Source organism: Phyllostomus hastatus, unplaced genomic scaffold (assembly GCF_019186645.2).
Source record: "Phyllostomus hastatus isolate PE091 unplaced genomic scaffold, TTU_PhHast_1.1 phas_contig_17, whole genome shotgun sequence".
NCBI lineage: Eukaryota > Metazoa > Chordata > Mammalia > Chiroptera > Phyllostomidae > Phyllostomus > Phyllostomus hastatus.
In genome coordinates, this window is record NW_025333664.1 from 24,171,488 (window position 1) to 24,194,957 (window position 23,470).

At 45.5% G+C, this 23,470-nt stretch overlaps 1 protein-coding gene across 2 annotated transcripts in view; it reads right to left on the reverse strand.

Annotated features, from left to right (window-relative positions):
* DNAAF9 (dynein axonemal assembly factor 9) overlaps nt 1-23,470 on the reverse strand; it is a 123,453-nt gene that overhangs the window by 32,904 nt on the left and 67,079 nt on the right. For both annotated transcript variants that reach the window (XM_045833442.1, XM_045833441.1), the window contains exons 19-27: nt 22,616-22,666; nt 21,948-22,035; nt 11,406-11,509; nt 7,001-7,147; nt 5,862-5,950; nt 5,351-5,452; nt 4,723-4,840; nt 2,649-2,737; nt 1,202-1,360 (exon numbers count right to left, since the gene is read on the reverse strand). In XM_045833442.1, coding sequence (XP_045689398.1) covers nt 1,202-1,360; nt 2,649-2,737; nt 4,723-4,840; nt 5,351-5,452; nt 5,862-5,950; nt 7,001-7,147; nt 11,406-11,509; nt 21,948-22,035; nt 22,616-22,666 — 947 coding nt within the window. The remainder of the gene's footprint in view (nt 1-1,201; nt 1,361-2,648; nt 2,738-4,722; nt 4,841-5,350; nt 5,453-5,861; nt 5,951-7,000; nt 7,148-11,405; nt 11,510-21,947; nt 22,036-22,615; nt 22,667-23,470) is intronic.

Genomic DNA, 23,470 nt, shown 5'->3' on the forward strand with positions numbered 1-23,470 from the left:
CAGCCCACAAGTGGGACAAGGGGCCGACAGAGGAAAGCCCAGGGCAGGGGCGAGAACAAGGCCTGGTGGGGTGCAGAGCCCTGCCCACTTCCTGCTGAGGAACCACCGCCCTAAGCTTTCCTCCAGGTCTCACCATCACACCTGGGAGTCCAAACAGCGCTTTGCATCTGGGTCTACTCTTTACTGGAAACAATGAGCCAACTGCAAATACTCATTATTATGAGCACAAAATACAGCACAGGACGAAAACACTTGGTGAGAACTGCCAAAAGTCTTGATTACCAACCAAAATGACACCAATGAAGAGTATATAGCCTGCTTTTCTGGCACATTCTCTTCTGGCCGGAGGGGGTGATGGGGCTGCATGGGGCCCCTTCCAGGAAGGCCTTACGAGAGGTCAAGGACAACTCCTTGCAGCCAGGGTGCTTGCAGCACAGCACACAGTGTCAAAGCTGTCCTCCCAGCGAGCTCCTTGTTCAATTGGGCTATGCAAGCTCCTCACTGAGAGCCTCAGGAAACCCTCCTGGACCAGCCATCCTCAAGATGGTGGGGCTGGGGATCAGAGCATGGGGGCCACCTCAGCAGCTCCACAGGAGGGAGGACTGAAATAGATGGTGCTCCCTCGCCTACATGGTGAGGGAAGAGGGTTAGGGACAACTATTTTAAGAATTATCAAAGAAACTTACCCAGAAAACCTCCTCCCTAATTCCCCACCTTTTGGGGGTATTATGATGTTGATGCCAAACTTAAAACTTACGTGTAAGCTACACCAGCTACTCTAGGTCACAGGATGCCAACAGGAGTCCTTGCTCATTGAAGGCCTCTGTGTAGCACAGACACTGCTCATACAGGCGTGGAGTTTGTTCTGTGCCCCATGTCAGCCACACATTAAATAACCCACATTAAATAAGCCAGTAGTGGTGCCCTGGCTGGCGTGGCTCAGTGGATTGAGTACTGGTCTGTGAACCAAAGCGTTGCCAGTTCAATTCCCAGTCAGGGCACATGCCTGGGTTGCAGGCCAGGTCCCAAGTGGGGGGGTGGGGTGTGAGAGGCAACCACGTATTGATGCTTCTCTCCCTCTCTTTCTCCCTCCCTTACCCTCTCTCTAAAAATAAATAAATAAAATCTTAAAAAAACCAACAACAGTAGTGGTAAGGCCTCCACACCACCCCACTGTCCCCAGAAGACCTCCAGTGCTCACCCTTGTAACACCACCAGCAGTCTGGTCTTCTTGCGGAGGTAGGCTGACTGGCGGGCAGAGAGGTTCCGCTGGGCTTCCAGGGCACTGGAAAGGTACCTCTGGAAGTGGGCAGCATGAAAACATTCAGAGCCATCCATGATCTGGCGGTACACCATCCACCTGGAAATGGCAAAGGTAATCTCAGTATGGCACTGCCTGAAGGCCTGGCCCTGGATTCAAATGTGACCAGACATTCTGCCCAGTGAAGCCCTCCGGCAGGGCAGTCCTGGCACCACAGAAACAGGCAGAAGACACTGGCTGGGTGGGGAACCCCGTATCTTGAAACCACAACTGTTGGAGCTTTTGACAGGAAACTCCTTGCCACAGGGGTAAAGGTCAACAGACTCTAGAGTTGAGAAAGACTCCTGACCAGGTAGTCCCTTTCTGAAGGCCATTCAGCACAGTGCTGACGCACAGTAAAATGCTTGCTGAGTGTAAGAAATGGGCGGAGTGAAGAACTCAGAATGTTTACAGAACAAAAGCAAGGGCAATGAGGAGGAGACTGGTCACCTATTTAGCACTTGTAAAGGACGTCCAGTAACACCCTCGTATCTCTCTAACACTTGTCTCCCCAGCTTCCACAATGTCCCTCTCAAAATTCCCAAACCTCAGTGTGGCTGCAGCCTTCTCAATCCCTGCACAGTCTGCCAAAGGAGGCCTTACTTTGAGGTAGGATGACTAGAGACTAAATGTCCAGTTCAGTCGCTAAGGGTTGTTTAGCAACCTGCCAGCCAGGTGGAAGTGATGGACAAATGACTGTCCCAATTTCACCTGAGCCGAGATGGCCCAACCACACCTGCACTCACAGTCCTCTCATGGTCTGGGCAGGGTCACATCCACCAGCTCCCCAGTTCTAACCACCCTGATCCTGAATCGCCCTCCTGACCAGGCACACTCCCAGGCCCTTGCCTGTGCTGGTCCTGCTGCCACAGTGCTCTTCCCAGAGATCCACGGGCTCACCCCCTCATTTCCTTGAGCTTTTGCTCAAATGTCACCTTCTAGTGACATCTCCCTGAACACCGCACACAAAGCTGGAATCCCTGCTCCCACCCCCAGCCTCTGAGCCCAGCACCCCCTACAGCCTTCTCGGCTTTCCTTTCTCCACAGGACTTTTCATCAGCTGACACACCGTTTCCCTTATCTGGTCAGCTGTCTTCCCACACTGGAATGTAAGCCCCAGGAGGGCAGAGATGTTCTAGCCTGTTCATTCAGATGCGCTCCACACTTAGCTCAGAGCCTGGAGCACAGGAAGTGCTCGGTACAAATGTGTCAAAGGAATGGACTGATGTAGCTGCTTTACGGATACCAACTACACCGATGGTCAGAACGTGTCCAGGGTTCCCCAGTGTCCAGGCAGGCCCAGGCACAGAATCCCTTTTCCCGAAGCAAAGGCGGCAGCCATACTCACCTGCCGTACTCCTTATGCAGAGTGACCAGGAAAGCACAGAGCTCGCTAGCATGACATCCTGGGAGGCCAGTTACAATGCTGACAATGATCTACACGAGAGAAAAGCCATGTGGGTTTGGGATGGAAGTGGGAGGCAGCATGCGTGAGAGAACAGACTTACAGAGCCAGGTTCTGTGAGTTTGAACTTCAGCACCAGCACTCACTAGCTATGTGATCCTGGGCTTAAAAACAACCTACCTTGCGAGGTAGGCATGATGATTAACTGAGTTAGTGTATGTAAAAATGCTTAGAACACTGGCACACAGCAAACACAGTTAAGTTTTGTCTTACTATTATAATCTCCATGAGCAGACTGTGACTAGACCAACTAAAACACAACGAAAGCACTAGGCAGAAGGCGGTCTGGGGCAAAAATGCCAGGGGCTCGACTGGCACAGAGGCCTCAGTGAAGGACACCAGCGACACCGGAGATGCTTCCATCCGGCTGCCCGCCCTCCGCACTGCACCGCTCAACTAAGGAAACAGACTAGGGCAGGAAGTATTTCTGAGTCCTTTTTTTAAGGTTTTTGGTTTCATTTAATATAATCTGCCCTAATGACTAGTGGGGAGAGGTCCTGAGCACTGCGAGAATACACTGTAGGATGTTATGTATTAAAAACTGGCTTGGGATGCAGGAGCAGCTTCTCACGACTCAGCTCAGAGCCGGTTCCACTCCTCTTTGCCGTGTTCAGACTGGCCTCTGGAGAGCAAATGTCCACGTGTAGGGGTTTTGTGAAATGCTTACACACCAAAGTTGCCCAGCATGACAAGGAGCTGCATTCCCAGAGGCAGAGGCTGGTGGTGGCCTTTTGTCCTTTGCATTTTGATGGGGAGAAGAGGAGTCCGGCTGGACTGTCCTAACCTTACTACACAGCCATATGAAAACAGAGCCCTCTGCAGGCAGACACCATAAAGTAACTTGAAGAAATTCACCGATGAGGGTCAAGCAGGGGAGGAAAGGAACTGTGCGGTTGCTGAAGGATACAGATAATAAATAACACAGCGTGGTGATGGCCTAAGTACGTGTTCTACCACAATACACAAGACTCACTGGGACAGGCCTGGTCACGAATGACTTAAGACTAAAGCTCAGCTTGGTGGCACGCATCACTTGAGCTGGTCTCATCAGCAGAGAGATGGGCACGGATCCCTTCTCTTCCTGGGAACCAGCAGCTCTTCCCCCACCCCTCTGACCAGGCCCCCACTCTGTGTCCCCTTATGCCCCGTGGGGAGTACTCCATGAAACTGACTTTTCGTTCATCCTCCCTCCATTCATCTTGGTGCCTGTTCCTCGGCGCCCAGGCCTCGGCCTCTCACACCACAGCACGTGCGCTTACAGCCAGACCCCCTCTTACTTTAAGGCCGGTCCCATGGCACCTTTTTAACAAAACAGGACAAGCAGGCACGTTCATTTTTAAACTCTTGCCTAAGGAAAAATGAGGCTTCTGGTTGCTTGGTGCTTCTATTTTCTTTTGTAGTCGAGTGTCTTCCAGATTTGCACAGAAATAAATGTTCTCTTTGGGCATATAAAGACATATGGCTCCAAAGAAACAGTGGGAGAAGTTAAGAGGAGGAGTGTGAGGTGAGTGCAGATTACAATCCACTCTTGGGAAGGCAATGTTTATAAAGTATCACCTTACCCTGGTGATGCTAGCAAGGCCCATCCCCTTATTAAGCTGAATGTGTCACCCAATGCCAGGTAAGGCCCTGTCACAACCAGAAAGAGCTGACAGCATGAGAGCACTGAGCAAGCACTGGAATGGCCCGGAGAAGGAAGGGGAGGGCAGGGCAAGGTGCCCGAGCTTCATCACTGCCAGGGGGCTTGGCTGGGGTTAATGCAGATGCCTGTACAGTCACTGCACGGAGCGAGTTTCATGTGTATCATTACATCAGTACCCAAGGGGGTGGAGTGTCTTACAAAAGGGACTCCGCCTGAGCTACTTTTGTTAACTGACACGGAATAACCAAAGGCAGGCTATCAGGATTCTTTTTCTTCCCATGAACTCCCAGCAGACTTGGTGAGCTGCTGCTGTACCTTGTCATTTTCTACTTGCTGAGTAGGGTTGATTTCAGTTTGCTGGAGCAGGACAGGGAGATGGGTCCTTATCACAGGCTCTCGACTAATGCTGCTGATGGCGAAATGCTGGAGAAACCTAGAAAAAAGAAGATAATGCTCCTATGTTACCATCACCAGTCTCACCTGAATGTGTCCATTCACATGAGAAACTTGTTATTTAATTGATAAAAAAAGAAACCTTGGAGCCCTGGCTGGTGTAGCTCAGTGGAGTGAGCGTGGGCCTGGGAACCAAAGGGTGGCTGGTTTGATTCCCAGTCAGGGCACATGCCTAGGTTGCAGGCCAGGTTCCCAGTAGGGGATGCACAAGAGGCAACTACACATTAATGTTTCTCTCCCTCGCTTTCTCTTTCCCTACCCCTCTCTCTAAAAATAAGTAAATAAAATCTTTTAAAAAATAACAAAAAAAGAAACCTTGGAGAGATTCTCTCTAGAAAATAAAATTGTATATGGTGTGTCACTGCTAACTTTTACAATGATCCCTAAGAAGCTATAAAGAAGAAGGGGCTTAGAAATGACCAATGATGACGTTTCTGACGCTTCAAAAGCCAGGACATTGAACACCTATAAACAGAAAGCCAAAGCTCACCAGTCCAGCTCTGGGAGTTTGGCTGACAGTAGCTTTAGAGGATTCCATTTCTCCCCAGCAGAATGGCTCAGGACACTGAAGAGCTTCTGTGCACGGGAGTGTCTGGAATATCACAAGCACACAAATGAGAACTCCATCTCCCTATAGCATACCTACTTTACATAACTTGTTCTGACGCTTGCAAGCCAGAGAGTCCTGTGACAAAGTCGACACTTCCAAAACAAGCACCTCACTGACTTAAATAAAATGTGGCTTTAGTGCACGGTGACTAGTGTGCCCACATAGGAAGGTCGGCCCAAAACCCTTGGCAGTATTATGGGTTTCTGATTCTTGGTGGATTTCTCTTTCCCCAGGGACTTGTGCTGTCTTTAAGTTGGCAGCACTGAAAATGACCGTGATGGTTCTTTCAGAAACCAAGTCCCCTGTGTTACATAATGCAAGTCACCCCGAAGAGAAAGCAGCCACGCATAGCTTAAGGAAGCAAGCATAAACACTGAAGGCAGCCACTTACAATCTCTTTTGTTCCACAGATAATCCATCTTCCTGGATCACTTTTAAAGACAGCCCTGAGTTAGCTTGCTTTTGCCAGAGGGAGAAGACCTAAATAAAACAGAATTTGGGCAAAGAACACTTTAAACCCAACAACAGGATATGGAACCCACATGGGGATTTGATGGTTGTTGAAAACCTAGGCTGTCAGTACAAACAATTGTAACAAGTTTATTTCAAAAATAGAGGCCTGAAACAATTTTCTTCTGCATTTTTTTTTAAAACTAGAATTTCTTTCTGGGTTCCTCTCCCAGGGATTCTGCTCCTTCACAGGCCAGGAAGCACAGAAGGTGTCAGGTAACACGTTCTGGCAGGAGGGGCATGTTCTTCATTGGTGAGGGGGCCAGGCAGAATGAAGGTCCAAGCAACTCCTGTGTGGAGGCAAAGGGATGGCTGGAGAGAACCTAAGGGGCTGCCTCCATGTTCCTGGTTGAAAGGACAATCATGAGGAGGTGGGAAGGACCAGCAGGCAGGAAGACGGAGGCACAGACTGGCCTGAGACGCCATCTGCACCAAGCTCAGCTCTTGCCTCCTCCATGCTCTGCGAACCTGTCCTGAGGGAGAGACATTGTCCTCTCACAAGCTGCTGCAATCACACCTTTCCAAGCATTTCCACCCGCCATAATGCCAGCCATCTGTTTGACTTGAACTATTGCTTGGCTCTAAGTGGGCTGCATAATTCTCAGTAAACTCCCTCACTCATACAATCTGTGCTGGGTGCCTATAATATGCAGCCTGCCAGGTGGGACCATTCACAAGGGCAGTGCCTGTGAACCACCAGGAGGGAGAACTTGGGGTGGGATAGAAAGCTCTGATACAATGGGTAAGGCCCAACAATTCAACCAAGTGGCTAAAGGGAAAATAAGTTTAATTAGGATTTAAAGGGACAGTGAAGATTTTTCTTAGCCACTAAAAAGCCTTTTGTTCAGTTCCTTTAGGGTCTCACCCCTCAATAACAAGGTACCATTCCAGGACCCAAAGGGACTAGAAGCAGCCACCCTCTCCAGCCTCCCAACACCTCACTGTTAACCCTGAGACACTGCCTTACCACCTACACTGCTAGGGACACATAGTAGTAGTTTTGCTAATGATTAATGTTACCTCTGGGTAAAATGCTTGGTATATCTTTGATCTGGGGAAAAGGGCAATCATCAGAAAATTGCTTGAACCATGAAAATGAACTGGGAGATGAGGAAGCAATGAGCTTCTGAAGTCTATCAGAAGGGCAGCAACGATGCTGGTGGAATCCTAAGAGAAAAAGAGGGAGCACTAGTGAGAAAAGCCATTTGTATGTTACCATTTCTCACAACTACTATCAGACACACATAATGAACTTCAGCGTGATTATTTTCATATTATATGGTTTACTGAGATTCAAACACAGCTGTGCTTCCAATACCCAAGTGTATAAGATACAGGAAGCACAAGGGTTTTTTCCTAAAAATGTCATCTCACAATTCTTTCTAGGGTATTAATCCTTTATCAGATTTATATTTTCTCTCATTCTGTAGGTTTTCTTCACTTTCTGGATAAGTGTCCCTTGATACAGTTTTTAATTTTGATGAAGTCCAATTTATATATTTTTTCTTTTGTTGCCTTTGCTTTTGGTGTTGTATCCAAGAAATCACTGCCTAATCCAAAGTCACAAGGATTTACTCCTATGTTTTCTTTTAACAGTTTAATTGTTTTGGCTTTTACATTTAGGCCTATGTTCCATTTTGAGTTAATTTTTTGTAGATGGCACAAGGTAAGGGTCCAACTGGCACGTGGATATCCAGTTGTTCTAGCACCATTTGTTGAAAAGACGGTCCTTTCCTCATTGAATGGTCTTGGCACTGTCAAAATCATTTAAGCACACATCTGGGGTTTTATTTCTGGGTTTTCTGTTCTATTTCATTGGTCTGACCTTATGCTAATATCACATTGTCGTCTGAGTACTGTAGCTTGTGTTATGTTTTGAAATCAGAAGTGTGAGCCTCCCAGCTTAGTTCTTTATCAAGATTATTTTGGTGATTAGGGATTCCCTGAGGTTACATATCAATTTCAGAATGGGTTTTTTTTTATTTCTGCAAAAAATGCCTTTGGCATTAATTTGGCAAAAATGGGATTTTGATAGGAATCCCATTGAATCTGTAGATAATTTTGCGTAGTATTGTTACTTACTAAGTCTTCCAATCCATAAACATGGGATATCTTACCATTTATTTAGGTCTTCTTTGATTTCTTTCAGCAATGTTTTATAGTTTTCAGTGTACAAGTCTTTCACTTCTTTGGTTAAATTTATTCCTAAGATTACATTCTTTTTGATACTATTGCAAATGAAATTGTTTTCTTTTTATTTTTTAAAATATTTTATTCACTTATTTTTTAGAGAGAGGAAGAGAGGGAGAAGGAGAAGGAGAGAAACATGAGCGTATGATTGCCTCTTGCATGCCCCTAACTGGGGACCTGGCCTGAAATCCAGGCATATGCCCTGATCGGGAATTGAACTGGTAACCCTTTGATTCACAGGTTAGCACTCAACCACTGAGCCACACCAGCCAGGGCTCGTTTTCTATTTTTTTAAAGATCCTATTTATCTATTTTTATTTTTCAAGAGAGAGGAAGGAAGGGAGAAAGAGAGAGAAACACCAATGTGTGGTTGCCTCTCGTGTGCCCCCTACTGGGGACCAGGCCCATAATGCAGGCATGTGCCCTGACTGGGAATTGAACTTGTGACCCTTAGGTTCACAGGCTGGCACTAAACCTAGTGAGCCACACCAGCCAGGGTTAAATCGTTTTCTTAATCTCTTTTAAATTGTTCATTGCTAGAGTACAGAAATGTAACTGAATTTTTGTGTGTTGATTTTATATCCTGCAACTTTTGTCAGTTCATTTATTCATTCTAATAGGTTCTTTTGTGGACTCTTTGTAATTTTCATATAATCTGTGAATAGAGATAATTTTTTACTTCTTCCTTTCAAATTTAGATGCCTTTTATTTGTTTTTCTTGCATAATTACTTTGGCTAGACCATCCAATACTATGCTGAATAGAAACGGCAAAAGCCAGCATCCTTGTCTTATTCTGGATTTTAGAGGAAAAGGTTTTCTTTAACATTTAATTTTTTCATTATAAAAGTAATATGTTCATTAATTAAAATTAAAAAGAAAATACAAAAATAAAATAGAAAAGAAACGTTTAAAAAAGTAACACAAAGTCCCATCACCTAAACACAACTGCAGGTAACATTTTAATACTTTTTCTTCTAGTCATTTTTTCCAATCCATTCATTGAGTTACTGTTTTTTAGGCACTGGGAAATCTTTTCTTTTCTTTTTTTTTTTTTTAACAGTTCTGGGTCTTGCTTTAAAAACTTAGTTTATTGTTAGCATCTGTCATGTAGTTACAAATTATCTGTATTTGTTGTTGTTGTTGCAAACTATCTGTAAACATTTGCAAAGACAGTCTCCCACTCTCCTCTCAGGTCACCCCTGTGGGTGGACATTTATAATACTCACTCCCTTTCTCCTCTGCCAACAGTACCTTCTATTTACTTTTTGCTAATTTGTTGTCATGCATGATAGCATGAGGCTGTTTCTAATGGGATTTCATATATAGGCAGACCTCAGAGATATTGCGGGTTTGGTTCCAGACCACCAAAACAAAGACAGTATCATGACAAAGTGAGTTGTAATTTTTGCTGTAGAGGGTCTTACCTTCAATTTGTAAAAAACCCAACAACTGTGAAGTGCAATAAAAAAAGGTATGATTGTCTCTGGTAACTGATCTCATGTTTTTTAATACCCCTGACCTGGGATTCAGTGTTTTCATGTTAAGAAATATAGCTCTTCATAGAAAAGAAATTAACTCACTTTTTTAATCACCAAAAAATACTTCCCCCAGTTTAGTTGTTTTTAATTATCTTTGTGGATACTTTTTTAGAGTTTTAAATGATGACTTAGTGTGATAAGTTTGACGCTGCATTCGTGGAGTGGAACACTACTCGGCAGTAACGCAGAGAGAAGAAACTGGCTGCCGCTGCACACAACACGGATGAACCTAAAACTCCTTCCACTGAGTGCAAAACGCCAGGCTCAAAGGGTTACAGAGTGTACCATGTCTACTTATACAACACTTTAGAAAATTCAAACTGTTCTGTAGTGACAGAATCGGTGGTTGCCTAAAGCCGGAGGAGGGAAAGATGAACTGCAAAAGGGCGTTAGGAAACTTCCTGGGGGTGATGAATGTCTTCTGTGTCTTGATTGTGATGGTGGGGTCATGAGGGCCTACATCTGTCAGAACTTCCAATGGATGCAGTTAATTGTATTTAAACTATATCTCAATAAATCATCAGTAAAAATTTTAGAAATCCATACGTGGTCAAATCTGACAGACCTCTATAATTTCTTGTATCTAAGGAAGTTTCTAAGCTAGAAGTCTTCCTGTCCCTAGAGATTTAATAAATATTCATTTTTGTATTCTTCTTTATACTTGTAAAATTTTAAAGTATTTAATTTTAACTGGTCTGAAGTATTTTGATTTTTGATATGACATAAGACTCCATTTTCTCCCCAAATGAACTAACTTAGAGTCCCAGTGCATGAATGACTCATCCTTTCTCCCCTGATGTTGTAAGACTCTTTAACCTGGTATCAAAGCTTTCACTGATAGGATCATCCATTCTGTCTTATTGGTCTGCCTGCTTTTTTGAACCGCTTTTAAGGCAGCAGGTTCTATGTGGGAGAAAGAATTCTTTCAAGAATTGCTCACAAAATTCATTTTCTGACCATGTGACAAAACTGCCCCACCTGGCCTCTGTCTTGGCTCCCAAACAAGCTGGTTTTCAGCCTGAGGTTGTATGTCACACTGAGAGACAAGCTGTGCTCTGGGCAGGAGGCAGAGGCTAGGGGACACTCATAACTACTCTCTTCCCCCAGGAGAAAAGGGAAGTGTTGATGCTTTACCCTTTCGCTAGTGTGGACTAGTGACAGTAAAGCATGGTTCTGGGGGAGGAACTTTCACACAGCTGGAGGTTAAATCTGAACACGTGATGGGGTATGGCTAAGTCCTCCGGGGGAAAGTTAGCCATTTTTCTTCCTCTCTCTCTCACTTATACTTCTTTCCCATGCTAATGGGTGAGTGGAGCCCCATCAATGTCACAGGAAGCAGCATCTTTCCAGATCTTAATTGGGTGAGTTTGTGTTCCTAGGCAGGAGGAGGCCTTCCTTCATCTACTTTCTGATCCTCTTTGGGATGAGTTAATTACCCAAGGGTAGCTGCTGGCCCTCCTGACCCAGAAGCCCTTTCTAGCTAAGCCCTTTATGGAGCAGCAAGGCTGACGAGGCTCAGAGCCCTGAGAGCAGGTGGGCTTCTCTATGATCCCCCTGCCTGCCTGACTTAAAGGCAGTGGGGAGTCCAGACATCCCGTCCCATGGTGGTCAAGTGAGGATGGGAGTTATTTGGTTTTTCCCTCAGAAGTGGGGATATCTTTCTGAACACCAAAGCCATAAATTGGTGAACACCTACCCCATCATAGAACGAAATGGAGTTCACGTGATCCTTGGAAATGATGATGCTTCCGTGATGACGGTGAGAAAACAGAAGGCCGCTAGAGAAGAAATTCACTTTCCCTGGAAGGAAAAAGAGCTGGTCAGAGCTGGGGGGCTGGATCCTGGGGGCAGGGTTCCAGTGTCCTTCTTGTAGGTGCCAGGGCACACCACAGTGGAAACTAGGGAGCAGTATCTGCAGCGCTTCAGTTGCGTGATTTTTATTTTGAGCCCTGTACTATGGAGAAGCCAATGTACCCTCCTAGAGCCTCAGAGAGAAATGAGGCAGCAGACACAATCTCTGCACGAGAATTAGAAAAAAACAAGTGAGCAAGTTATCTGCTGGTGGGGAGAGGCAAAATGCCCATTCACGTATGGGTGTCTTCCTGGGAAACACACTCAAAAAGGCTCAGTACGCCTCCTCCATTACTGAATTTATAGGTGTGCTCTCTCCTATTTTGGCAAAAGCTGGCTCAGCTCTAAAGAGACCACATCCCTCACTTAAGGCTCAAGAAGGAGCACTAGGCTCTCAGCTAATGAAGGACTAGTGGAGGGAGCCTAAGGGTCTGTTTCCAGTGAAGGAGCATCTGAGTTAGGCAATAACTGGGTTCTACAGACACTAGAGGCCTGCTGTTCTGTAGCTGATAAAGCAAAATGGGTGAGATGTGGACACTGGATGTGGGGTCCTCAGGCCAAGGATTCAGGTTTAAGGAGCGCTGCTGTATCTGGGATGCCAACATCATTCAGAACAGCTCAGCATGGGACCTAGGAAGCAGACTATAGAAAGATGGACAGAAAAGATGAAACGAGTTAAGGCGGGGGCTTGCTTTGGAGACCCAAATGAAGCACCCAGGACATCCACAAGATCCCTGAAGTTGTTTTCTGGTGCTGGTACAAGCTGGCTCCTTTCTGTTCCTGTAACAGCCTTTTTTTCCCTATTTTCACATATAGAGAAGAAAGTACTTCTTGGAGCTCAAGGCGCTGGCTTGGGAACACTGTCATTTATGTCTTATCTAACTGATTCCTTGAGGTGCAGCTCTAGGAAAGTAGCCCCACAGCCCTGGAGGCCGAAATGATAAGAAGAGCAAAGGCCAACATGAGGAATTTGGGGGACTGCAAGTGTTGAAGACGTCCTGAGGCGGTGGGGTTTCAGAGGCAGAGAGAGGCTTGGGGAGTGTGTGTGTTTGCATGTGCATGTTGACAGGAATAAGAGAAGTGAAGAAGATGGAGACAGTTTTTAGGTCAAAGAGGAAGGGTGGAGCCTGCATATCAATGAAAGAACTGGACGATCAGCCAGAGGGAATTAACGCCGACTATACCATCTGTGGTGGCAGCAGCCAGTGACAGCTAGCTCACTTCGAGGCATCTAGGTGCAAGCCCTGTAAACCTCCCACCTCTAACAAGACCTCCTTTTACACACAGCCTTGCCCTAGGGCCCTCTTGAGTAGCAACTACTCCTGCCCCAGCCTCATTCTGTACCAACACCAAGGTTCCTCACTGCTGATCCCAGACCATTCCCCTTCATGCTGGCATACCATTTTCCTTCCCTAAGAGACAGAGCCCCTCTTTTCCTTCACTGCTCACATCTACTGCCCTCCTAATCATCCCCCAACATCTCCAGCAGCTTCTGAAGGTGCTCATGGTCCTCTCTTTCAAGGCCAACACTCCTCTTCCTTCTGAAAGATCATGGGATGGCCCACGCCATGTTCTGGCCTCACTGCTCCTTATTCTCAATTTCATAGCAAGAAAGCAGCATCTAGAACCTCTTAACCACTAGAATCTTCAGCTCTAGAACCTATTCTCTGAAATTAGCATCCCTTTATCTATCTATCTATCTATCTATCTATCCATCCCTTTTATAAGACTAGTGCTCGAACCCCTGAGCTATGGAGCCAATTGCCTCCATCCACCCCTGTTAGCTCTCTCCCCCCCTAAAACCTCATCCTCTGCTGTCATTGAGCCTTCAAAGCCTCCAGTCCTCCTATTTTCTCCTATTGCTCAGAAATTTTGGACTTTCCAGGGCAGATTCCCCAGAATAGGATCTACTTTTTTTTTTAATTTAAGAAATGACTTTAAAAAAAAAGGTTTTATTTATTTTTACAGAGAGAGGAAGGGAAGGAGAAAGAGAGGGAGAGAAACATCGATGTGTGAGAGAGACATTGATCAGTTGCCTCTCGAACACCCCCAACTGGGGACCTGGCCCGGAACCCAGGTCCCATGTGCCCTGACTGGGAATCGAACTAGCAATCTTTCGGTTCACAGGCCAGCACTCAATCCACTGACTGAGCCACACCAGCCAGGGCGAACAGGATCTGCTTTTAAGCTCTGTTTTGTCAGGGGAAGAAACGGAAACAGATTCTACTTTACCATGCATAAAGCAAGCATTATAGTTTTCCATCTTCACAACAGTTATAAAAGAAAGTATTCTTCTTCTTATAGGACTGATGGGGGAACTTAAGTTTAGAGAGATTTCCCCAAAAGTCACAGAACTACTTGATGGTGGAGCCAGGTACAAACACAGTTCTGTCTTACACCAAGGCACTGCACCACGCTGGGCTCCTCCAATTCTCTCACCCCTCTCCCCTCACTGCTCTCTCCAAAGCCCACGTGTGGCTAATCTGACCATGGGCTTTCTCTGCTTCCTCAGCCTCAACAAGCTCACGGTGCTGCCCAGCAGCCCGTCCGCTGCCGTCTGCCACTGTCTCCTAACCCCTCCCACCAACTCCCCCAGGGCCCAGTCTTCAACACTCTCCGAACACAAGATGCTCTAACTACTGTTTACGGAGAAAAGAGGGCCAACAAGGATCAGGAGGGAGCAACTGCTCCCCTGCCTACTGTTTTGTTTCTGCGCCCTTCTAGATCCTGCGCTCACCCTTCAGCTGTGTACCTCCAACGTGAAGTTTCTCAGAAACAAGTCCAGCACACTCCTGGACAAAACTCAGAATCCTCTCAAAGCTTCCAGAAAAGAGCACAGATCCGAGCGTCAGCACACTCTGAGTATTCACTGGGAAAGGGGAAAAGAGGTAGAACAGGGAGGTCTTGTCCAGCACTTCTCCCTCTAGACTCTGAAGCCTCAAAACACAGCATTAAAGAGGAAGACAAATACACCCAAGGTGGTGCTGGGAAAGCACTCATTGTGGCTCTTGGCCCAGGAGAGACTCTGTAAACAAGAAACGTTTCAGTACGGGTGCAGCTACCCCTCCGGCTGGCTCTGGGAGCAGTAACTCTGCCATTAGTCTCAGGGTACACATGAGATTACTGAGGTGACTCACTGGGTGGCCCACTGCCAGTGCCTGGGTTGGTTTTTAGACCCTAATCTACTTTTATGCTGGGGACCACGAGAGACTACAGTCTGAAGGGACATGTCTTTGCCAGGGTTTCTCAGTGACTGGAGTAGCCAACTCCGGATGAGATCTTCCTGGATCCTTGTCTCATCGCTGGTGCCCTTGGTGGGTGAGCTCTGTCATTCGTTCTCCACCCCATGAGTCTGAAAACCCAAGGTGAGAGAGTGTTTCCCATTACTACTCAAGAAGCAGCAGGGTCCTTGTTCTGATGCGCCAAGACTGTGAGTTCCACCTCGGTCAGGGCACATACAAGAATCAACCAATGAATAGGTAAATAAGTGAAACAACAAATCAGTGTTTCTCTCTCTCTTTCCTACCGCCCCCTTCTAAAAATCAATCAATAAAAAATAAAATAAATAAAATAAAATCTCTAAAATACTAGAGGGAGAATGAAGCTGCTTGAGTGTCAACCATCCACTGAGGCCTGGAGTATTAGTAAGTATGTGGTCCAGTGACATTTAATAAAGGTGCAAAGGCAATTCAAAGGAGAAAGAAGTCTTTTCAACAAGTGGTCCTGGAAAAACTGGGTTTTGCTATACCCAACAATAAACAACAACCCGTATCTCGCGCGGTGCTTTCTGCCCATTCCCACCTGCCTCATGGAAAATCTCATACTTCACAGAGTACTCTCAGAAGGATTTTGCCTCCATAGTGGTGTAAAATTAGCCCTAAATTAAATGCTGCTCTGCTTCCTGCCTAATAAAGCTTAAAAGCAAGGCCCAGATAATAGAACTAAAAAAAAAAGCTGTATTAAAATGATTATTATAACTGTATCCCATATGTTCAAGAAGCTACAAGACCCTACCCCCCAAAAAAGAAGCTACACGACTGAATCATGTTAACCTGAGATACATAAGATGTAAAAAAAAAAATCTAAATCAAATTTCTAGAGATAAGAAAATACAATGTCAGAAAAGAAAAATACACTGGATGAGGTAGACGACATTAGACAACTGCTGGGAGTTTGGCTGAGCTACTCCACAGCACTGCTGCCTCCATGTCCATTTGGTTTGGCCACGTGGCCTACAGGGTCCTTTAACTGGCAACAGCCCCCTGGTGCAAGAAGTGAGCGCATGTCCTAGATAATATCCTGCAGAGTCACAAACAAATGTCAATTCCTGATACGATTTCCCCAACGGTCCTAGCGATCAGAAGTCTCCCCGCCTCTTATGCCTTCTCCTGTGTGCCCCTTAGGTAAGACTTGTGGAACTTACTAAAAAACCCACTCATTCTGGTTTGAATCGACCAATCTGACCTTAGCCCGGGTATGTGAAAGCACCCCAACCATGGACCCTAACTAACAAAGGCATGCACCCTGCCCTGCCCTCCCTGTGTGACCCCCCTCAAGGCATGCCACATACTTCCTCCATGACCTGTGAGTATTAAACTTCTCTATTTCAATTTCTTTTGTGGTCTTTTGTTGAACTTAGCTCACTATCTAGCACCCTGAGCTTCACTGAACAAATGTTAATTTAACAAGTATAACAACAATGGAAAAGGTGAGTAAATTAAAATACATAAAAATAGAAACTACACAAAATAAAACACAAAGAGAAAAATGATTGAGAAAAATTGTACAGAGCACCAGGAAGCTGTTGGACAACTTTAGGCAGCCACATATATGTAACTAGAGTCCCTGGAGAAAAACTAAAGAAATAATGGCCTAAATATCCCCCAGTTTGACAAAACTATAAATCTATCAATCAAGAACCTAAATGAAGCCCTAGCACAAGCAACACGAAGAAAACCACACCCAAACCACATCTAATAAAAATCAAATTGCTTAAAATCTGCGATAGAGAGAAAGAAAATCTAGAGTGGAAAAAAACCACATGCAGAAAGGAACAAAAATATGAATGGCAGCAGACTTCTGCCCAGAAAAAATGCAAGCAAGAAGGCAGCAAGCCCTGGCTGGGTGGCTCAGGTGGCTGGAGTGTCAACCCGGAACAGAAAGGTTGTGGGTTCAGCCCTGGCTTGTGTGGCTCAGTAGACTGAGTGCCGGCCTGTGAACCCAAGGGTTGCCAATTGGATTCCCAGTCAGGGCTCATGCCTGGGTTGTGGGCCAGGTCCCCGGATTGGGGGCGTATGAGAGGCAACCAGTCGATATATTTCTCACACATCGATGCCCCTCTCTTTCTTGAAAGGTTGTGAGTTGTTCCTGGTTGGAGGGCATGCCTGGGTTGCGGGATGATTCCTCATCCAGCATGCACAGTCCGCAGTCCGGGCACATGAGGGAGAAGGCTGATCAATGTTTCTCTCTCTCTCTTCCTCTCTTGCTAAAGAGCAGTGAAAAGAATGTCCTCAGAAGAGGACCAAAAAAAATTTTTTTTCAAAAGAAAAAGAAGACAATACAGCCCTGGCCAGGTAGCTGATGGCTCGGGTGGCTGGAGCATCATGGCGTACACCAAAAAGGTGGCAGGTTCGACCCCCTGTGGGGCACATATGGGAGACAGCCAATCGATGTTTGTCTCTCACATCTATGTGTCTCTGTCTGTCTCTCTCTTCCTTCCTCTCTCTCTAAAATCAATAAACATTTCCTCTGGTGAGGATTTAAAAAAAAAAAGTAGAGTGGAGCAAAATCTTTAAAGCACAGGAAGAAAGAAACTGTCCATCTTATCAAGTGAAAGTATCTTTCAGACATCCTGAAGGGTGGGCCATCTGAAATGGCTGTGAGGACTTTGGCAAATCCTCTCCCCAGGAAGCAGCAACAAAACAAGGTAACTATTTAAGGACTACAAAATGGACCAAAGTTGTACAGCAAAACTGAGAAGCATTACTTAAGAAATTCTACTGCAGCTGATGGGGGACTAGGAAGTTGGAAAATTTTAGTTTAAGTAATAGTTAACAAGCTTAGTAGTCAATGAGTGTAAAAGCTATTGTTTCAGGAACTGAAGGTGTGACCCACCCTGACTCCAGACCACCAGCAGTTCCATCTTTGTGCCTCGGGAAGACTGCAAGCAATCAAGACGGTATCTGAGCCATTGGGCTCCAGGGTGAAAGGACCACAGGCCAGGACACAGCTAAAGACTACAGCCCAGGGCGAGCATGCTGCAGTTTTAATCCAACCAACTTTTCCCTGAATTCCAAACCCCTTACTTACACTGTGTTCTCCCTATAAAAAGGGCCATTTTAAAATGGAATTCAAGACGGTCTATTAGTGTACAAACCCGCTGTCTCCTCAGATTGCTGGTCATCTGAAAAAAAAAGCCCCCGTAAAAATTCAGTCCCTGTCTCTGATTTTTGGGTCTGGTAGGTGGCAGGCAGCACGAACAGTTCCTCTTCCCGTTTCAAGCATGGTGAGAACCGCAGACATCTGTGGTGTTCCGTGTGCGGCTCTTCACATGACCACCCCTCCAGCTCTTCGGGCTTATGAGGAAGAAGGGCAGGCCTTCGGGAAGGGCAGACTTTATATAAGCAAAGCACAGAAAATTCTATACCAGGGATGTCGAAAACAACCGCAATTGAAGTGGCAAACATTCAGGGAAGGACAGCATGCCAACCAGCCAGAGTCAAGGCTGGTCAGTGCAAACAGCCAGATGCAGAACAGGAAAACCAGGGGACCGAGACAACAGACAATTGTTTTTACATGCTATTAGAAAGGAACAACAAACCTGAAATAGTCAATTTTGCTAAACCATGTCACCAAACCATACCTTAAAAACTAACTTAATTGTAGTTTCAGCTTCTCCCAGGAGCAGAATTTTAACCCAGTCTGGAATTTCTGATCAGCATTAGTGAGGTGATCTGCCTAACACGACCTGCTAAGGGAAGGTGTCTGCTTAAGATAACCCACTCTTTTTAACCTCTTAGTCTCACCCTCTTTCTACCTATATAAACCTTTCATTTTATACAACTTGTCAGAGGGCCCTTCCAGTTGCTAGATGGAATGCTACCCAATTCATGAATCGCTGAATAAAGCCAAGTAGATCTTTACATTTACTCAGCTGAGTTTGTTCTTTAACAATATAGCAAGAAAGACAGGTTGTAAGGCATGTTCCCGGTGCCGTGTGTACCAGGAGACACGTACAAGAATGCTCATAACAGTGCTATCTCCAAAAGCAAAAACCTTTAAAAAGCCCAGCTGCCCATCCACAGTCAAAAGGATAAACAGCCCATCTTCATACAAAAGAAACCTATGGAGCCATGAAACAGAAACCTACGGAAACACAGAAGTGGATGAACTGTGTGGCAGTACACAACAATCCGAACAAATCTTAGGAAGAAAATATTGAAGAAAAAAAGCAGGTTGCAGAAGAACACACAGAGTATCATCCTATTTGTATTACACTGAAAAACAAGACATTGTTTGGGGATATAGGCCTATGTTGTCAATCTCCAAAGTGAACTCCCGAGGATTAGGTACTGGGCAGCCTGCCTGACCAAGGCTGGCAGGGTGGGGATGAGAAGGGCAGGTGAAGGACATGAATGAACAGGAAGCTGGGTAACACGAAGTCTCATGATAGCAGAAGTCACTGACTGGGGGAGGGAAAAGGTGGAAGCATCTCAGGGGAAGGGAATGAGACCTGGGTTACCCTTTAGATACCATCATTCACTTGCACTACAGACCTCAGGCAAGTGTTCACCTTCTACCCGGCTCAGGATACAGAGATCGATCAAGATAACGCATGCTGCAGAGCCTTTTAAGCGCCTTCAGAAGATGAGACAGATAAATTTCAAGTGCACCAGTCTCAAGTAGAAGTGGATTTACTAAGACACTAACGACACTTAAGCTTCAGGACCCCTCACCTGCCCAAGCCCCTGAAAAGGGCCCCTAAATATTTTGTATTATTTTTCCTTAAGAGAGCCCCCCAATGGTATCAACTTCAAGCTGTATTACACTAACCTGAACTCCAAATGGTGAAACATTTAACACACAACCAGAGGATACGTGTGTTTAAAATATTTGCTCCTCCTGAATTTTCCTCCTCATGAAACTATCTCCTAATTTAAAATGCATTTCCCTCAGGAACTAAGAAAGTCTGAAAAATCAAAGCTCTCAAAAGAGTGTGACAGCGAGGCCCCAGAAATGTCTGGCTGTGTCCTGTATTCTTGTGCAGAGACCTCAGGATACACCGACTCTGGCCGGATACCTCAATACAAGATTATTTTTGTAACAAGGCCCTTTGCTAAGAAGGTACAAACTAATTTGGCAAATATCCTTGCTAAATATTATAACTGGCTTAACTATGACAAAGCACAAGCACCTCTGGGTTGTGTCTACAGCCTGCCTTTAAGACACTCTGCAATCTGGCCAAGGCTGGCAGCACGGTCCCACCCTCCCTGCCTTCAGCAAATGCTCCAGACTCTGGTCTTCTGCGGCAGGGTCGGGAGAGGTGGAAGTGCACGGGCCGTGGCAGAGGCATGGGAATGAATGCTGTTCCTTACCACGCCAGCATTTTGTGGAGCACAGAACTCCTTGTGCTTTGTCTCCTATGTGGACGAGCAGAAGCTGAACCACTGATCTGAGAAGAGGGAGAGGAATTTGCCACCAGACAAAACTATTTTCAAGAACAAATTACCTAGAAAGGGGATTTGCTTAGTGGAGATTGAAAAATTTGTGGAGTAAGTCAAAACTCTTCCTCCACAAAATGGCTGTATCTAACAGGGAAAGAATAGAACTCACTGGAAAATGTTACTTGGGCCCTGACCAGTGTGGCTCAGTTGGTGGGGCGTCATCCCGCAAAGTAAAAGGTTGCCAATTCTATTCCCGGTCAGGGTACATGCCTGGGTTGTGGGGTCAGTTCCTGGTTGGGGAGCCTCCCAGAAACAACTGATCAATATTTCTCTTCCACATCGATGTTTGTCTCTCTCTCTTCCCCCTCTCTTAAAACAAACAAATAAAATCTTAAAAAAAAAAAAAAAAAAAGAGCTCAGAGGGCGGAGTTAAAAGCCCTGGAGGACTATTTCCAGGCCTTAAGAACTAATCCAGGAACTAGAGCTTGCCCAGCTGGATTTCAAAGCTGCAGTGGGCTGGTGACTCCTTTTTATCCCCAATCTACCCCCTTTATGAACCAGAATGTCTGTAACTGTCACCCTATGCCAGTTCCACCTAGTGTGTTGGGAGGGCTGGGGTAGGTACCTTGTCTCTTTAGTCTCACAGGTCCACAGATAGAGAGGAATCGTATTCAGGAGTGTACTCAAAGGGTTACACTCCGGGACCTCATCTATACCTGACTTAGATGATCTTGATGATGAGATTTTAGAGTTTTGAGCCGAGGGGATTTAGGACTTTGAACTGTTACCATAATGGAATGAGGCCTTAGGGGGAGGTGACTATATTTTTCATGTGCAGAGATGTGAATTGTGGGGGCCAGCAGGTAGACTGTGGTAAGAAAGAAATTTAAGGTGGCCCCTATAACCTTCACCCCTGGCGTTACTCCTGTGTTCAAGTAACCTAATAGGGTAAAAGGAAGATTATCTGAGTGGACCTCCTCTAATCACAGGAGCCCTTTATAAGCAGAGCTTTCTCTGGCTGGTAGCTGAAGAGGAGGAATTCAGAGATCAAAGTATGAGAAACGTTCAACAATGCAAGGGAGGTTCTCTGTTGCTGAGATGGAAAGGTCACAGGGCAAGGATCATGGGAATGAGGGGCTAGGAGTTGTCCTGGCTCACGGACAACAATAAAATGGGACCTCAGTCCTACAACCCAAAGGAACTGGATTCTGCTAGTAATCTGGATGAGCCTAGGTGCAGGTTCTTCTCCAGAGCCTCCAGACGAGAGCCTAGTCTGGTTGATACTTTGACTTTGGCCTTGTGAGATCCCTAAACATGGATCTAGCCAAGTCTGCCTGGAGGTAGATACTAACCAAGTTCTGACCTACAGAACTGTGAAGTAATAAATCTGTACTGTTTTGAGCTATGAAACTTGTGGTAATTTGTTACACAGCAACAGAAAACTCATCCAGATTTTGTTTAAGTCTACAGATTCTATTTCTGGACATGCTGCTGCTCCAGCCAAATCTGAGAGCAGTTCTCAGCCAGTAGCAAGAGGACCAGGTGAAGTTCTGGGGGCCAGCCCTTCCTAGAACAAGTTTCTTCTCCTGCAAAATGGGTGGATTGAAGGAGAGAAGCTGGAAGAAAATACTTCTACACCAACATGTCTTTTCAAATATCAGATGTATTATTAATCACAATGCATATGCTGACACCTGCAAAAGCAGGACCAAGGCACAGCTCACCTTCCTCAGGCCAGGACTGTGAATTACTGGAATAAAGATATGCTCCCTCTCCTCCTGCTAGAAAAGTGCCCAGGAAACACTCATCTCCCTTTAAAAAACAAACAAACACAAAGAGCAGGTGATTCATAGCATAAACATACACAGAATCAAAACTCTGGCCAAGTCTGTCTGCAAAAGCTGCTGAGTCAGCCTCAGATAAACCCAAGTCTGGCATTGCCTGAATCTCGGTCATGTTACTGGAATCCTTTCACTTGTGCTCAGAAGAAGAATGTAAAGTCGTCTCTGGGCCAGGCACCAAGGCTGGCAATGCCTATTCATGTTCCAGTGAGCTTCTATCATCTGGAGGTGCTTCTTCTTGGCCTAAAGCTTTAACCCCTCAGTTCTATATGTCTGACCAATCTGAGATCTGCTTTTCATAGTATAGGGAAATTTAAAAAACAACACTGTAAGGTTTAACTGGCAGAAAGAATCCTTGTAACTATGTGCCCCATAAGTGGTTATTTCTAGAGCTCTGCTGGGAGGAGGGAAAATGTGAACAGGAATTGAAACAAAGAGGTGCAAGTCCTTTAGATTAGCCCTAAAATGAGGCATTTTCAATTATCTTTATATAAAATGCTTATATTTCACTTTGCTATGATGTTAACATTAAGAATAAGAAGGCTATTTACCTTCACTGCTTGCTGGGTTTTTTCCGACAATTTCACTTCATTATCTTCTACCTGTGTCCAAAAGGAATACAGATTTTCAGTTACTACTTCAAGGGCAAAATTCTGCTAGGTGTCTCCTACTCCACCCCACCCCACCCCTGGATTTGAATATTTCTAGGAGTCTGACTGGGCAGTCCCTCCACCAAGTCCAGTCTGAGGTCCTCATGGCTGGCAGGGTTGGCTGCTGGTCAACAAAGCTCAGGGCCCAAGGCCATGACAGGCTCTCACTGGGACCTGAGGTTCAGCTAAATGAGCCTATGATATGCGGAGAGGTTAGTCTCCACTTACACTTCACTTCAGAGAAAGACAACTATTATTAGGGATGAAGGAAAGAGAACATATTAAAATACTTTGGGGGCATTCTCATTTAGACACGTTCATGCTGAGGACAGTAACCCCTGCTCTTCTCTGTCTGTAACAGAACTGTAGAAGCAGAATATGAAGAGCTCCTAAAATGGGTCCTCAGATCACTACCAGATTCACTGCTGTCAGATTTTCTGTGTCCTAAGGCACCAGAGTTTCAAACCAAGTCCTACTGATGAAAATGGGACCTTTCCACACATAGAGAGGCCCTGCTGTACACACTCAGGAGCAACGATTCTGACCAGAGAAGGGAGCCACATAATCCACTCCTCGCTATCTGTGTGTGACCCCAGATAGGTTGGTCAATTTCTAAGCCTCGGTCTCCTCATCTGTAAAATGAGGGTATTAATTTTTTCCTTTCCCAAATTCAATAGGGACCCTGATAACTTAGTTCATTTCTTCTCAAACTTTTCCAAAATCATGAGTTAGAGAAACTAGATTCATTTGTATAAA